The 15742-nt window shown below is 38.3% G+C and overlaps 2 protein-coding genes and 1 long non-coding RNA gene across 3 annotated transcripts; 2 read left to right on the top strand and 1 right to left on the bottom strand.

Moving 5' to 3' along the window:
• Positions 1-1678: 1678 nt before the first annotated feature.
• On the top strand, positions 1679-3111 carry LOC103514876 (protein spartin; the record flags this gene model as incomplete). The annotated part of the gene is made up of 2 exons (XM_008479792.3): positions 1679-1826; positions 2236-3111. Coding segments are annotated over 2 exons (386 nt in total), but the record flags the coding sequence as incomplete, so codon positions are not given.
• Positions 3112-9185: 6074 nt separating this feature from the next.
• On the top strand, positions 9186-13905 carry LOC103514877 (thymidine phosphorylase-like). Its single transcript, XM_026827726.1, has 3 exons — positions 9186-9390; positions 11041-11262; positions 13309-13905. The coding sequence occupies exons 1-3, from the start codon at positions 9186-9188 to the stop codon at positions 13590-13592; spliced, it is 711 nt and encodes a 236-aa protein (XP_026683527.1). The 3' UTR covers positions 13593-13905.
• A 177-nt stretch (positions 13906-14082) lies between these two features.
• LOC113469804 lies at positions 14083-14597 on the bottom strand. The gene is made up of 2 exons (XR_003393107.1): positions 14504-14597; positions 14083-14393 (listed from the first exon to the last, which is right to left on the bottom strand). It is a non-coding gene; the product is annotated as an uncharacterized LOC113469804 (long non-coding RNA).
• Positions 14598-15742: the final 1145 nt, after the last annotated feature.

A 15742-nucleotide genomic window follows, 5' to 3' on the forward strand; every position in this document is an offset into this window, starting at 1 on the left:
CATCAAGGGCGCAGAGAAAGTGGAGCAATGTTTGAACTACGGTACGCCAAGGGTGATAGACAAGATTTCCGCCAATAAAGAGCCGACAGAACTGCCGTCCAAACTACAGAAGACAGTCAAAGTCACCAAGAATGTGTCAACAAACACATTAATGCGTTGCCTGCAAGGGAGCTTTGCTCGGGACATTTGATGTGACGTCATCGCCTACGGGAGCGTATGCCGTGACGTCAAAGTTTACGATTTGCCGGTATTTTTTTAATCGATTTATCTCGGGATCTAGAAGTCGTAGAAGAAAAAGGAAAATTCCGTTGGTCCTCATTTTTCCTGCTCTATGACTTTGAAACATGACCCAAGTAAGCACAACTGATCTATTGGAAGCTGATTTCTACTAATTGGACTGTTTTTATTTTTACTATATTTTTTTTTTTTTTTTTATTCCAGCCAAGTGCTGATGAGTAGGTAAGTATATTTAGATATAGGTAAATATTAATACTCTCTGATGTGTATTAGGTAGGTAGTACAGTTGAACCTGGATTGTTGGGAACTCGAGGTACCGACTATCTCTTCCCAACAGAAGGCTTTTTCTTTTCAAAAAATCCTAAATACCTACTAAAATCGAGTTCTGAGTAGAACACAGCTTTGAACTTTGGAGGTTTTCATTTCTATTTTATCCTGATGGGATAATGTTTGTTCTCGGAACGGCTGGCTTTCCCCTATCCTGTCTTCCTTCTCTCTTCGATTTCGGGACGATAAGACCATAGCAGTTACAGTTCCCTCTGTCAAACCTCTTAAAAAAAAAAGAAAAAAAGTAATGGTAGGATTTTACATAAAAAGAAGAAGACAAAAAATAAATACATAAAAAAATAAAACCAACTAAAAATAAAATAATAATAATAAAAATAAACTCCAATGATCCAGTTTTGACTGTAGTTATCTTTCTATCCAGCATATCTACCTACCTATGTGATTAATGACAGATTTATGAAGCTTGATATTTTACTAATTTTATTTCACTTTGATGATGAAATCAAACAAAAATGATGATGATGAATTCTGCTAATAGGAAGGTAGGTAGCTACCTTACTAATCTAATTTGCCTAATTGAAGAACGGTATAAATCCCATCATCACACTTTATACAGGGAAACCGTGTTGTGATTTCAATATTCTTTTTCAAAAGATGGTAAACTGTGTTTCAACGGTTTACAGTTCAGCAATAAAATTGGTTGGTAGGTACCTTCCTAACTGACCGTAGGTACCGACGACCCAACAATCAACACAACATACATTAGGTAGGTAGGTACCTACAACCTGAGTATGAATACTTGTAGAGAACATTGCATAACTACATTCTACTTGTAGGCGTTCATTAAAAAAGTTTTTCAATTCTCTGCAAAATCAAATTTTTACTTTCTATTTTTCAAGAGGTTTTTCGATAGAGGGAAATGTAACAACGGAAGCCTCACTATTCCAAAATCAAAGAGAGATGGAAGGACAGGATATAGGATAGGAGAATGCCAGCCGTTCCAAGAACGAACCTCATCCCAGGCGGTAATCAAAGCAGTGACTTACAAGGCAGATTCGATCAAGCTTAATCAATCCTAAGAGGGCTGTTTGCCCCAAAACCTAAGTCTCAAAGTGGTTTTTTTGTGTATACTACCCATGTTAACTATTAGTAGGTGGTGGTGATGGAGATGTCGTTGTAGTTACAAGAGTCCCCTCCATAAATCAAGTGTGTTCCGGTGCAGTGTATAATGGTCTAGAAGTAGCTGGTGCAGTGCTAGGACGTAGCATTGCTGATAGCACGGTGCAGATTGTTAAACACAAGTAAGTACCTATACTGAAAAGTGTTAGCCCAAGTGAAAACGTTTTCATATTTTTTGTGGATATCACAGTATTACAAAGAGCCACCTTTACTGGTTCTGTCAAGTCTATATAGATTTGTTTACCCTTACCCTTGTAATTTCGCCAATGGTGGCTCATTTAAAGTAGCAACTCAGTTGCCTTCATGAGGCTAAGTGGTTCATTGGGAAAATTTCAACTTTGTCGGAAATCGAATCCGGGACATTCAGTGTACAAGGAGTTTTTTTTTTAATTTTTAATTTCTATTACTAAAGTAATGAGAGTAAGTAATGAGAAAGTATTGTATTTTTCCCTTTCTTTCTTTCTTTAGCAGTTCATATTTTTCAAAGAAGGATCTTTCTTTATTAAGTCTATTGATTTCTCTCCCCCCCAGGTATGGTCAGCCAGCTGGTGAATTCACTGAGGATTCATTTCATACAGTTGGCAACGTGTTGGAAGTGAACACCAACGTGCGCAGTTTGGCGACCAAGCGACTGATCAAGAATACCGTGAAACAAACCGGGAAACAAGTCATGTTAGAGAGATCTGACCAGTCCAAATCACCTAAGAATTCCAAGTCAGTGGAGAAAGAACCAAAGCCATCGGACAAACCTGAAAAAGGATATAAGTAAAAATATAAATCAAGTCATTAGTTATTTGTGGGGAAAGAAACTGGGAAGGGAAGGGGAAAGAAACATAAAAAGGTAATAAGTATTTAATAATAAGAAACTGGGAAACAGGTCATGTTGGAGAGGGCTTGGGCTGACCAGTCCAAATCACCTAAGAATTCCAAGTCGGTGGAGAAAGAACCAAAGCCGTTAGACAAATTTGAAAAAGGATATAAATAAACAAACTTTGTGATTAAGCAGACGGGGAAACATGTGATGTTAGAGAGGTCTGAGCAGTCCAAATCACCTAGGAATTCCAAATCATTGGAGAAAGAACCAAAGCCATCGGACAAACCTGAAAAAGGATTTTTAAGTATTTATTTATTTATTTTGATTGCACATATAACAGTTTACCTGTGTAGTACAATATACAATACATATTAACATAACATAAAATATACTTAATATTAAGTATATTTTAAGTAAACAGGCACCGAAACAAATCGCATTAGGGCCGGGACTATACTAACTTGAAGAAGTTCAATTTATAAAGTTAATTAGTTAATTTAGTTAATCATGCCAACCTAGTTAGCTTGGAGGGTAGACAATACTAATTTTCCTTTCTTAATGTTAATGTGCATTAACATTACGTTTTTCGGTGGTGGGGATAAAAGTTTGGTAGTGGGGATAAAAATTGACAATTAAAAAAAGTCAGCTGATGAAATTTTAAATTTTACCGCCAAAACTTCCTATATTCCTAATGTAAAACAAGATGGCGGATCGTAATGCGAGAAAAAAGCCACATTACAAAATTCGTGAAAGGAGAGGAGGGGAGGTTAATGTACATTAACATTTGAGAAAGAAAAATTCGAATTAAGCTAATGCACATTAACATTAAGAAAGAAAAATTCGAATTAAGCTAATGCACATTAACATTAAGAAAGAAAAATACGCTATAACTTAACTTAGTTTAGAAGTTAAAGGTTGTTGTATTTGTGATATGGATTTTTAGTATGTAGATTTTATTTTAAGTTCTTACAGTTCCAGTAAGTTTAGAGGTTGAACATTGGACCCCGCGATTCGAGGAGTATGGGTTCGAGACCGCGTAGTGAAATGACAATTATATAGCGTCATTGCAAGGTGGACATATTTGGATGGACGCCTCCGTGGCCATATTTGTAGAGTCAAATCAAATTTTACCCTCGAAATGACACTTGTAAAAGCTTTTCTGAAACAAATATTTTTTTATATTGTTATATATAACTATTTTAGATTTTTCTACACATACATAACTTTTGAGAAATAATAACTTGAGCTTTTAGGACAAACAGATGTTACCTATACTAAGGAAGATATGACAATATTTTTTAGCCGGTACTCGGCGATGACGAAAATAAGGGCGTATTTCATAAATTTATATATTTTTGTTAACAAATGAACCAATTTTTAACAAATTTCCTCTATTTTATATCTAAGGCTGATGTATTTGTAAGTACTGAATAAGAATAAGAAATGTTTTTATTGTAATATAAGTTAGAAATGTAACAAATAATGTACGTATAGATGTTTATTTTTATTGGTGTTAGGTTGTTAATTATTTAAATTTTATTGTACCTTGTAAGTATAAGAATTATTAAAAAAAAGCGCATTTTTAAATTGATAAAATATTAAAATCCCCTATGCCAACTAAACTACTCGTACAAATGATGGATTTTTTTTTTTTTTTTTTTTTTTTTTTTTTTTTTTTTTTTTTTTAAAAAAAGGTTTTTTTTTTTTTTTTTTTTTTTTTTTTTTCTTGTTGCGTTTAAACAAATTTTTATATTTTTCCGTTTTATTTTTAAAATATATTTACCTAGTATTGTTTTTAACTTGCCTAAACCGGGATATTTTTCTCTAACTTTTACCCAATCCTTTATCTAACAGGGAGTCCCTGTCAGGGACCAACAAATCTTTGACTACACTATAATATTAACAAATTACCTTCACCTTTTGGAGAAAGGAAATTAAAAAAGTACACAATTCTTTCTATTCTTCATAAAGTGGTCCGACTTCTCCCTTTTTCTCGTTTTCCCTCCCCTCCTCTCCCTTTCTCGCCTTCTCTTTCTCCCTCACTCCCCCTCTGACCCCACCTGTCCATTATTTTACATCTCAAAGGACGGAAATTTCTTTTTTGTTGATTTTGAATTTGCAAAGAGAGAGAGACACACACAGAGAGAGAGAGGGAGAGAGAGAGAGAGAGAGAGGCTATTTTCAGGGAGAAATAAATAGAAAGAGAAAGCAGTTGAAGGGAAGGAGAGAGAAAGAAAGGTGGAAAAAGAATAAAACGAATAAGGAAATCAAAAACAGGCTAGAAAAGATCAAAGAGAGGTGGAGAAATGAATATTCAAATTACGTGGCTACGTGGGTTTCTTTTTGAAATTACGTGTTTTTTTTCTCTCTCTCTCTCTCTCTCTCTTTTCTTTTTTTCCTTCTCCTTCTCTTTCTTCTTCCTCCTTTCCTTTTCAGCCCGTCCTTCCTTTATTATTACGATAGCAAAAGGTATAGTGGACGGGCTATTGTATTCGCTTCGGTGTCGTCTGTCTGTCTGTCACTCTGTCTGTCTGTTCCCATAGAAGGACTTATCCAAACCTGGTCAACCTATATATCAAATTAAAGGTCTTTTTATCAGGAACACGAAAGTGGTGGTGCAAATTTTGTTCAGAAAACCATAAAACCAAAAAAATGGTTTTTGGTGGATTAGAATTCGGAAATGATTGACATTGACGACTTTGGAGCTATTTTGACATCAACAATGCTTTCTTGTAGGGTATTTCCACTAAAAATACCCGCAATACCCTGAAGTACCTAAAGCCCTTTATCCTGATGTACCTAAAACTCCTAATTTCCCACTTTATTACCCTGAAGTCCCTAAAACTCATTTTCAACCAAACCCTGAGGCAGCCAAAGGTTCATCTACTTCCCCAACTCCTTCTAAACCCTGCACCATTTCGCTCTCTGAGTTGGGGAAGGCTTTGGAAAGTGCCAAGCATGAGCTGTCAAACCAGAGTGCTGTTGAAATCTTCACGTGCAATAATGTATCGGTATGCCACGTGTGTCAGGATGGACAGATTGGTACCAGCTCGCAGACAGAGTGCCTGAAAATTTTCCTCACAGAAGGTAAGTAAATGGACTTTATTATTTACTTTTACCTATTCCCCTATTCCCATGGGGGAAGAATGACCTAATAGTCAATACCTCCTGCATTTGTAACCAACAAACAACCTTAGTAGGTATAACCGTGTACTTAGTACGTTTCTGTCTTGACACACTTGAAAAAAAAAAAAAAAACTACCTACTACATAGGTACTTTCTGTTCTTTGTTGTCCCCTATTCCCATGGGGTCGGCGTTTGTCGTCATCCTCTTCAAATACACTGATTTTTTTCCCCTCACATTTACATAGTTCCGGTGCAAACATTTTATGGTACAAACATGTTTAGTTGAATTAGGAATGGCAAATATGTCATTTCTACCTCAACGCTCACTGTTATACGAAGAAAAATGTTAAAGTTCAATTTACCTATTCAAAATGGATTTTTTAAAAAAATTTAAAAAAAAAAAAAAAAAAAAAAAAAAAACTGAGAATGAATGGATTTTGAAACACAAACTGTCTGAAAAAGATCCCCAGAAACCTCATTATGTAGGTAACAACAATAAGATTCTAATAGGCTATTATTATTAATAGAAAAACAAGATCCGCGTTTAGGTCTCGGACAAGCAAGGGGAAGGTACAAGATCAAAAGGTTTTTACTTGTCCTTTTATTAAATAAAAAATATAATTTAATGTTATTTTCGTGTATGTTACTGACAGACAAGAACGAAAAAAAAAAGAACAAGGGAGAGAGAGAGAGAGAGAGAGAGAGACGAAGAGAATAAGGGAGAGAGAGAGAGAGGAAGAGAGTGAGAGAGAAGGGAAGGGCAAAATTTCCCTTTCAAAAATTTTCAGTTCGCAATTCCAAATTTTTTGACAATGGATATTTTAAATTTCTTTTTTCCCCCAAGTGAAGGCCGAGGAGGAGGGAGGAAATAGGAAGGAGAAGGAGTAGGGGAGAGAGGGGGGGAGAGAGGGAAGGATGAGATAGATAGGAGAGGGAGGGTGGGTGAAATACTGGGACGGAGGATAATTTAGAAAGGAGGGGGAGGAGAGAAAGGTTGGGATGTCCCAACGACCTTGACTCTTTAGGATTTTGGTCGATAAAATGGGAAAATGGCCGAACTCTGTAAATAATGTGGTTGCATTTTTTCTCCGAAAAATCCGAAAAGAGTTAAAAAAAAGAGGTTTGACAGAGGGAACTGTAACTGCTATGGTCTTATCGTCCCGAAATCGAAGAGAGAAGGAAGACAGGACAGGAGAAAGCCAGCCGTTCCGAGAACGAACATTATCCCATCAGGATAAAATCCGCCCCGAGCGAGAATGGAACCACCACCTAGCGCTTACAAGGCAGACGCTCTGCCCTTCAAGCTAACAAAGTTGGCTAACGGAACTTTAGATTTTTACTTTCTATTATTTAAAGTTGAATTTCCCAGCCTAGTTAGCTCGGAGTCCTCCTTCTCTCTTTGATTTTGGAAAGATGAGACCTTAGACCTTAGTGATAGAGCAGTTGCAAATGAGTAAATGTTATAAACAAATGGTCGATTCCTATGTAGAAAGTTGGGAAAAATCCAAATCTGAGGTCAAAACTCCGAAAAAAATAACTCTAAAATTCAATTTTTATTTTCCGTTCTAATGAAAGAGTTCAAATATGGGTGACATCAGACTTCACGCAGTTGTTTTTTTCGTCCGTTAGGTAGCGCCACTATGCAAGCGCGCTAGCGGAGGAGCAGAAAGAACTGCGCAGAACGTTTGTGCACAAACACATTAATGCGTTGCCTGCGAGGGAGCTTTGCTCGGGATATTTGATGTGACGTCATCGCCTACGGGAGCGTATGCCGTGACGTCAAAGTTCACGATTTACCGGAATTTTTTTAATCGATTTATCTCGGGATTTAGAAGTCGTAGAAGAAAAAGAAAAATTCCGTTGGTCCTCATTTTTCCTGCTCTATGACTTTGAAACATCACCCAAGTAAGCGCAACTGATCTATGAAAGTTCTCTCTCTCTCCAACCTCTAAAGCTGGATCTCTCCACAGCGAGACTGAAACAAAACTTTGTAGCAGTTGGTTTAAGAATGTTCTTGTTCCTACAATCCTACGCATTTTATTCTCGATAGCTATAGGATTAGAAAAATAATCCACAGGTAGCCAGAAGTTTATTTATGTATGAGTACCTATAGTCCTAAGCTAAAGATGGATTTATAAATAAAAACAGGATGTCCAAAAGTTAACGCACCAAGTTTAAAGGAGTGATTCATTGTGTTGAGACTTTTTTTTTTATTTTAGAATAGGGGCCCTAGTCTCAATTTTCACCTGAATTCTTAACTTCAAGTTTCGGATTTCGTATTACCCACATCAATAGGATCTAGATTTTGAGTTGAAATACTAGGTATAAAGGTACATATATATTGCTCTTATATCGTCTTTCTCCTCTCCCTCCTGACCTACTTACCTAACTAGATATAGATAGGTACGAAGTCTTAGAAACTGTCATTGTTCTGAGAATCCTAAGTTCAGATTCCTAGAAAAACAAATTGAAAGCTCAAATTACTGATAAGATGTCTTGGAATGCACATTTACAGTGAATAGAATTTAATAATGTCGCATTTGCGACCTTGTTTTACAAATATATCCTCTTTCTCCTCTCCCTCCTGACCTACTTACCTAACTAGATATAGATAGGTACGAAGTCTTAGAAACTGTCATTGTTCTGAGGGTTTGACATCAGGTAGTCACCCCCTGTATACCAATCACGCGCAATATAGCTTAACTTCAGTGAGCCATTGGGAATAGAATAGAATATGTTTTATGTGTGGTTTGCATAATATTCTTTCTCGGTGAGTCTTTCAGAAGAATAATCCTGTACTTCAGTCAGAGGTTTCCAATCTGTGTTACGCGTATCACTAGTGGTTTACTTGTTGAGTCTCTTATATGTATGCTTAGTTCCTACAGTCTCAATTTTCACCTGAATTCTTAACTTCAAGTTTCGGATTTCGTATTACCCACATCAATAGGATCTAGATTTTGACTGGAAATACTAGGTATAAAGGTACATATATATTGCTCTTATATCCTCTTTCTCCTCTCCCTCCTGACCTACTTACCTAACTAGATATAGATATGTACGAAGTCTTAGAAACTGTCATTGTTCTGAGAATCCTGACTTCAAATTCCCAGAAAAAATAAATTGAACGCTCAAATTACTGATAAGCTGTCTTGGAATGCACATTTACAGTGAATAGAATTTAATAATGTCGCACTTCCGACGTTGTTTTGGATACATTCAAACGGAAATGTTGTACAAGCAACTGGTTTTTTTTCTTCGTTTTCTTAGGGGGGGGGGGGTTGACATCAGGTAGTCACCCTCTGTATACCAATCACGCGCAATATAGCTTAGCTTAACTTCAGTGAGCCGTTGGGAATAGAATAGAATATGTTTTATGTCTGGTTTGTATAATATTCTTTCTCGGTGAGTCTTTCAGAAGAATAATCCTGTAATTCAGTCAGAGGTTTCCAATCTCAGAAGAATAATCCTGTAGGTACTTCAGAGGTTCCCAATCTGTGGTACGCGTACCACTAGTGGTTTACTTGTTGAGTCTCTTATATGTATGCTTTCTGGAATCACGGCAAATATTTCATTTGACTTCCAGATCAAGGTGTCTAAAGGTTTGAATCTGGAGGCGCGGGCAGTCCTCACCAGAATGAGTTCTCCCATAGGATATACCGTGGGCAATGCGTTGGAAATTGAAGAGTCCATCCTGTGTCTGCGAGGTCAAGGGCCGCCACAACTCGACCAGCTGGTGGAAGAAATGGGTAAGTGACTGCACCAGTTCTCGGAGGAGCAAACTCAGTGGTCACTGAAGTTAAGCCACGTTGCACGCGGTTGGTGTCCGGCTGGGTGACCCTCTGGGCAATTGCGTGCTGCTGCCTTTTTCCGGCCCTACTCAAAATCGGTGGCTGACCATCTGGTCAGTGGTGATTCGTGTGTTGCTGGCGCTTCACGATCCCACTCAGGCTGGGTGAGGTTAATGTAAAGAGGCGAGTAGGTTTTCACCGTACTCTGAAGTTAAGCCACGTTGCACGCGGTTGGTGTCCGGCTGGGTGACCCTCTGGGCAATTGCGTGCTGCTGCCTTTTTCCGGCCCTACTTAAAATCGGTGATGATATCCGGATGGCTGACCATCTGGTCCATGGTGATTCGTGTGTTGCTGGCGCTTCACGATTCCACTCAGGTTGGGTGAGGTTAATGTAAAGAGGCGAGTAGGTTTTCACCGTATGAAGGGTAATATCCCCTTCGATAAAAACTAGACATTATAAAAGAATCTTATGCTAGCCAGCCGGCCACTCACTATCAGGTAGACCTGGCAGGTAAGGCTGAACAGGTCTGTATATCAGGTCTACCTAATAGTGTGTTTTCATCAGGTACTTATCAGGTTAATCAGGTAGACCTGCCAGGCGGAACTATTCAGGCGTACGTTTCAAGTCTACCTGATAGAGAGTACCGGTCTTAGAATGTCACCGAAGCCATCAGGTAGACCTGCCAGGCGGAACTATTCAGGCGTACGTTTCAAGTCTACCTGATAGTGAGTTCCGGTCTTAGAATGTCACCGAAGCGAAGTACATAGGTAACTCACATGCCGGTAAGGCTGAACAGGTCTGTATATCAGGTCTACCTAATAGTGTGTTTTCATCAGGTATCAGGTTAATCAGGTAGACCTGCCAGGCGGAACTATTCAGGCGTACGTTTCAAGTCTACCTGATAGTGAGTTCCGGTCTTAGAATGTCACCGAAGCCAAGTACATAGGTAACTCACATTTTAAAAAAAAAAAAAAAAAAAAAAAAAGGGGGGGGGGGGGGGGAAAGTGGAAGAAAAGAAAATAAAGCTGAGTAAAAAAAGGGCTTAGTAAAGAGTTCAGAAGAGGGGAGGGACGAAGTGGAAAGGGAGAGAGGATAAAGAGAAAAGGGAATCAACAGCTCCCCCTATAAAAATTCAATTTTCATGTTTCAAATTCAAATCAGAAAAAAAAACTACTTCCTCGTTAGCGAACATAATTTGAAATTGGAAAAAAAAGTTCATTTTTCGTCCTAAAAAAAAAAAAGAAAAAAATTGGAAAAGTTTTATATCCCTGAGAAAGGGCGAGGGAAGACAGGAAGGGAGAAACAAGGATGAGAAAAAGTTGGTGGAGGAGAACAGAAGTTAGAGATAGAGGAAAATTGAGAAGAAGAGAAGGGAAGGATGAAAAATGGGAAGAATGAGGGAAGGGGGGCCGGTAAGGCTGAACAGGTCTGTATATCAGGTCTACCTAATAGTGTGTTTTCATCAGGTATCAGGTTAATCAGGTAGACCTGCCAGGTGGAACTATTCAGGCGTACGTTTCTAGTCTACCTGATAGTGAGTTCCGGTCTTAGAATGTCACCGAAGCGAAGTACATAGGTAACTCACATTTTTTTCGTCATTTTCCAGGCGCTCATTTGTTGGAAATGTCGAAGCAAGTGTCGAGTCTGGACGAAGGCAAGGCTCTCATTCGTCACGTTCTCAGATCTGGACTCGCCTTGAACAAATTCTACGAAATGCTTCTGCATCAAGGTGTCAGCTCGAATATAGCCCAGGCGTTATGCCATGGGCAAATCTGGGAGGTGCTGCCCAGAGCCCAATACGTTACTTGCTTACATACAAAATCTGCAGGTGAGTATTTTACTTTTCATTAAGGTGTGTCCACACATAGTCGACCGACTGTCGCGTCGCTCGAAATCGATCGATGTCGACTGAACCGTCCATACTGCCTCGACAACATATATTCACCTCGTCGTCAATCGACTATGTTCGGACACGTAGTTTAAAGTGATAGCTACAATGGGAACTGTTGCATTCAATGTGTTAAAGCCTCTGGTTTTTGCAGGTGAGTGATCCTTTTTGTCCTACTTATTCTATCTGAACTGAAGGTTTATCTTTGAAGTTGAAATTGCCCCGAGTGGGTACGTTTGAACGCCTGCTTTTGAAAAGAAAATAAGACATCCTGTACCTACATAGGTATTTCTTTGCCAGACATAATTTGCCCTCAGAGGTTTGAACGCCTGCTTTTGAAAAGAAAATAAGACATCCTGTACCTACATAGGTATTTCTTTGCCAGACATAATTTGCCCTCAGAGATATAGCTTTATCTCAACAAAATTACCGACGGTTCTTTTTTACACCACATTTCAAAAGAATAAACACTAAGTAAATATGCAACTGCCTATTGGATACCTGTTTACTTAAGAAATTTGCCCTCCGAGTACATGAGAACAGTATTAGTTCTTTTGTTCACGTCATATTAAATTATAAAACCTAGAGCAGCACAAGGGCTTGAACGTGTTCTTTTTTCCCAACATTTTAATTAAAAAATCTAGCAGCGAAATGGGCTTTGCATTTTTACAATTTACAAGCGTTGTTATAACGATCCACAACAAGTATTTATGTTGTTTGCTCATTATTTTTTGTTGCTGTTGTTGTTGTTGTTGTCATTTTATTTTTTACAATAGAGGAGTACAAAAATCTAGTAAGTAGGTACTTGACAACAAACTGGAAAGTACCTACTTGTACCTAGTTTGTAATTGCAATTTTTCAATTTTTTTGTTCCTCATAGAAAAAGTTACATTATTGAATTCTGCATTTTCCATTAGGTTGATACTTCTATTAGAGTAATTAGAGGTAGGTATGTAACTATGTATTAACTACCCACCCAGAAAGTTCTGTATTCTTAGGGAGGTTTCATTGTTTTTATTTATTTATTATTATTATTGTTTCTTGTTGTTGTTTTCTTGTTGTGTGTTGATGTTGTTGTTGTGGTTATTGTTGTGTTTTGTTGTTGTGTGTTGTTGTTGGTTTTGTTGTTGTTGCTGCTGCTGCTGCTGCTGTTGTTGTTGTTGTTCTTGTTGTTGTTCTTGTTGTTGTTGTTGTTTATTGAATACTGTACACAACTACCTACACACCGTACTAATTTCGGCCTTGCTACTTACCTACCATATTAGGTACATACCTTAAACTCTGACTAAAGTCACTCAAAATGATTTCTAGCTCTTCAACTGCCTAAGTTCCTAAGTACCTACTAAACAAAAAGAAGAAAAAAGCTCTCATTGTTTTAGATTTTGCATTTCGTTCTGCCTCTCTTACTAAATAATAGGCTTCTCTGGAACACATTTCCTTTAAGAATAGAAAACTTTTCTCTCTTCAAGTGTGTCGCGTAGATCTCTCCATTTGTATTGTTTTGTCTCCTTCTCCAAGCCTTTCTTTCTCGAGAAGTATGTTTTTAGTTTTCTCTTCCTCTCCTCTTCCTTTGTAACAAAAGAAAAAGGCATCCGCCTGGGGCTAGAATTTTTTTTCTGTTACTTAATTTAATTCAAGATTTTTTTTACATCAAAAACGTTAACAACGACTAACGGAGAAGGAGGGGGAGGAAGAAGGAGAGGAAGAAGAAGAAAAAGAAGAAGAAGAAGAAGAAGAAGAAGAAGACGGTTCAGGACGAGCCAATTAAACATGGCTAGAGACCATCACCCCGGTGTATGGCAGATACAAAAAGATGTCTTTTCTTTACTCTGCCAACACCATTATGACCAAGATCGGATTTGAAGTATTACGCCTTTCCAACTCTTACTTCTTTTCATGTCATTTGTTTTGTTTCATCACATCTTTATCCTCATTATCTACTGTTTTATAATTTCATACTGAAATTCTACTGTTTCTATTCCGCAGGAGTGGTGGAAGACATCAACGGCATCATCCTAGCCAAGGTCACCCATGCTCTAGGTGCAGGACGCACATTCGCCAGTCAACCCATCAACCACAGTGTAGGGGTTCGCCTAACCAAGACTTGTGGTGACTTTGTGGTGGCTGGAGAGGTATGGGTGGAGGTACACCACAGCCAACCCAAGGAGAGCATACAGAGTTTGTTGTACGATATTGAACATGCGATCACGATACGAGAAGACCCGAGTTCGACCGATCATGGGAAGCTGGTGCTAGAAGTCGTCATGTGAAGAAGAAATTGTCATGTGAGAGAGCTGAGTTCAGCAACGTTGAGCGTGTTTAGTATCTGGATGGGTGACTAATAGACTATCTGGGCAATCGCTGAATCGCTTGCTGCTGGCTTTTGACGGCCCCACTCAGGCTGGGTGAGGTGAATGTGAGTAGGCGGTTAGCTTATGTCACCGAACGGTGAGTAAAAAACAACAGTCACTAAAGACCTTAGAAGTTATGAGTCAAGCTGTGTCCTGTATACACAGTGGACGGCCGTGGACCAATCGCTGTCGACTATGTGTGGACATAGCTTTATACAGTGATCGCGAGTGACGTAGGTCAGGTTGGGTGAGGTTTATGTGAGTAGGCGGTTAGCTTATGTCACCGAACGGTGAGTAAAAAACAACAGTCACTAAAGACCTTAGGACTCTTAGGAGTTAAGCTGTGTTCTGTATACACAGTGGACGGCCGTGGATCAATCGCTGTCGACTATGTGTGGACATAGCTATATACAGTGATCGCGAGTGACGTAGGTACCTATAAATTACCTACCTCTAAATAAATAAATAACAAAGTTCTGATTTGTTTGATAGGAGCCGGGACAACATGCCCGATCCAAAATAGCAAGAACGTTTTACTCTTGATCTAGGGACTGGGGGTTCGAGTCCCAGTAAAATGAAGTAGCCCCATTTCCAGGTGGACATTTGTAAAACCTTATAGCCTAAACCCTAAACGAATTTATACTTTTTAGCCTGCTTTTTGCTCTGAGTCCTGAGTCCAGTTAATTAATTTCATTAGCATTTCTCTCACGGTCAGGAGACCTTTTCCATTTATTTAATTAAAAATAGGAATATTAAGTGGGCTGGACCAACGTGAACCTCCTGAGTCCAGTTAATTAATTTCATTAGCATTTCTCTCACGGTCAGGAGACCTTTTCCATTTATTTAATTAAAAATAGGAATATTAAATGGGCTGTACCAACGTGAACCTTTTTTTATCAATTACAATTTAGGCGCTCCACTGAAATTTTGACAGTACAAATTTCCAACAGTGTCATCCCCATGAATTCTATGTCACATTACCGTCCGTATGAATTCTTGTGTGCGATTTTGTGTTGTGAATTATAAATTGCCAACATAGGACAGCTTTTTCACATCAAGTGAGACAGCCGGAAATGACCCAAATGACCCGTTTTTCATGACATGTTTTGCTCTGTTTAGGTTTTTATAATGTATCCCACTATCCCATATTCATTGTTTCCACTGAAATTTTGACAGTACAAATTTCCAACAGTGTCATCCCCATGAATTCTATGTCACATTACCGTCCGTATGAATTCTTGTGTGTGATTTTGTGTTGTGAATTATAAATTGCCAACATAGGACAGCTTTTTCACATTAAGTGAGACAGCCGGAAATGACCCAAATGACATATTTTGCTCTGTTTAGGTTTTTATAATGTATCCCATATTCATTGTAGGTATTTAAGTATTTATGATGTTAATAATGTACTATTGGACTGACGTAGTGACGTAACTTGTCCACTAATTTTTATTGCGTAATACCCACCGAGGCTTTAGACTTTTGAATGTCAACTGGATTGCCAGGTGAATATCTAACCGTTTTAGCTATGTAGGTTTGTAGGTACATTTATAAGAGAATACCTTTGTACCTAATTTTAGGTGATGATATTTTTTTTTATTACGATTACGAGTATCTATTTACTATTATCATAATATGAACGTATAATATATCTAATTTTATTTTTTTACCCTAAACTAGCGAGTTTTCTTTTTGTTGTTCAAGCCAGCCTAGTTAGCTTAGTTGGTAGTGCGTCTGCCTTGTAAGCGCTAGGCCGCGGGTTCGATTCCCGCCCGGGGCGGATTTTATCCTGATGGGATAATGTTCGTTCTCGGAACGGCTGGCTTTCTCCTATCCTGTCTTCCTTCTCTCCTCGATTTCGGGACGATAAGACCATAGCAGTTAAAGTTCCCTCTGTCAAACCTCTTAAAAAAAAAAAAAAAAAAAAAAAAAAAAAAAAAAAAAAAAAAAAACAAAAAAATCCGCGACCCTAACCGCTTTACAAGCAGAGCGCTAAACCTCCCAATCTAACTAAGCTGGGCGTACCGCTAAAACGACTTATTATTTTTTGCCTTATTGGTTTCCCGTGG

This window comes from Diaphorina citri, unplaced genomic scaffold (assembly GCF_000475195.1).
Source record: "Diaphorina citri unplaced genomic scaffold, Diaci psyllid genome assembly version 1.1 scaffold1239, whole genome shotgun sequence".
In the NCBI taxonomy this organism is placed as follows: Eukaryota; Metazoa; Arthropoda; class Insecta; order Hemiptera; family Psyllidae; genus Diaphorina; species Diaphorina citri.

Bases quoted from the DNA above. Each gene is read 5' to 3' on its own strand.
- LOC103514877 (XM_026827726.1), top strand. From the start codon at position 9,186: ATGCTTTCTGGAATCACGGCAAATATTTCATTTGACTTCCAGATCAAG. The intron at 9,391-11,040 runs GTAAGTGACTGC...GTCATTTTCCAG, and splicing joins CCAGCTGGTGGAAGAAATGG to GCGCTCATTTGTTGGAAATG. The intron at 11,263-13,308 runs GTGAGTATTTTA...TCTATTCCGCAG, and splicing joins CTTACATACAAAATCTGCAG to GAGTGGTGGAAGACATCAAC.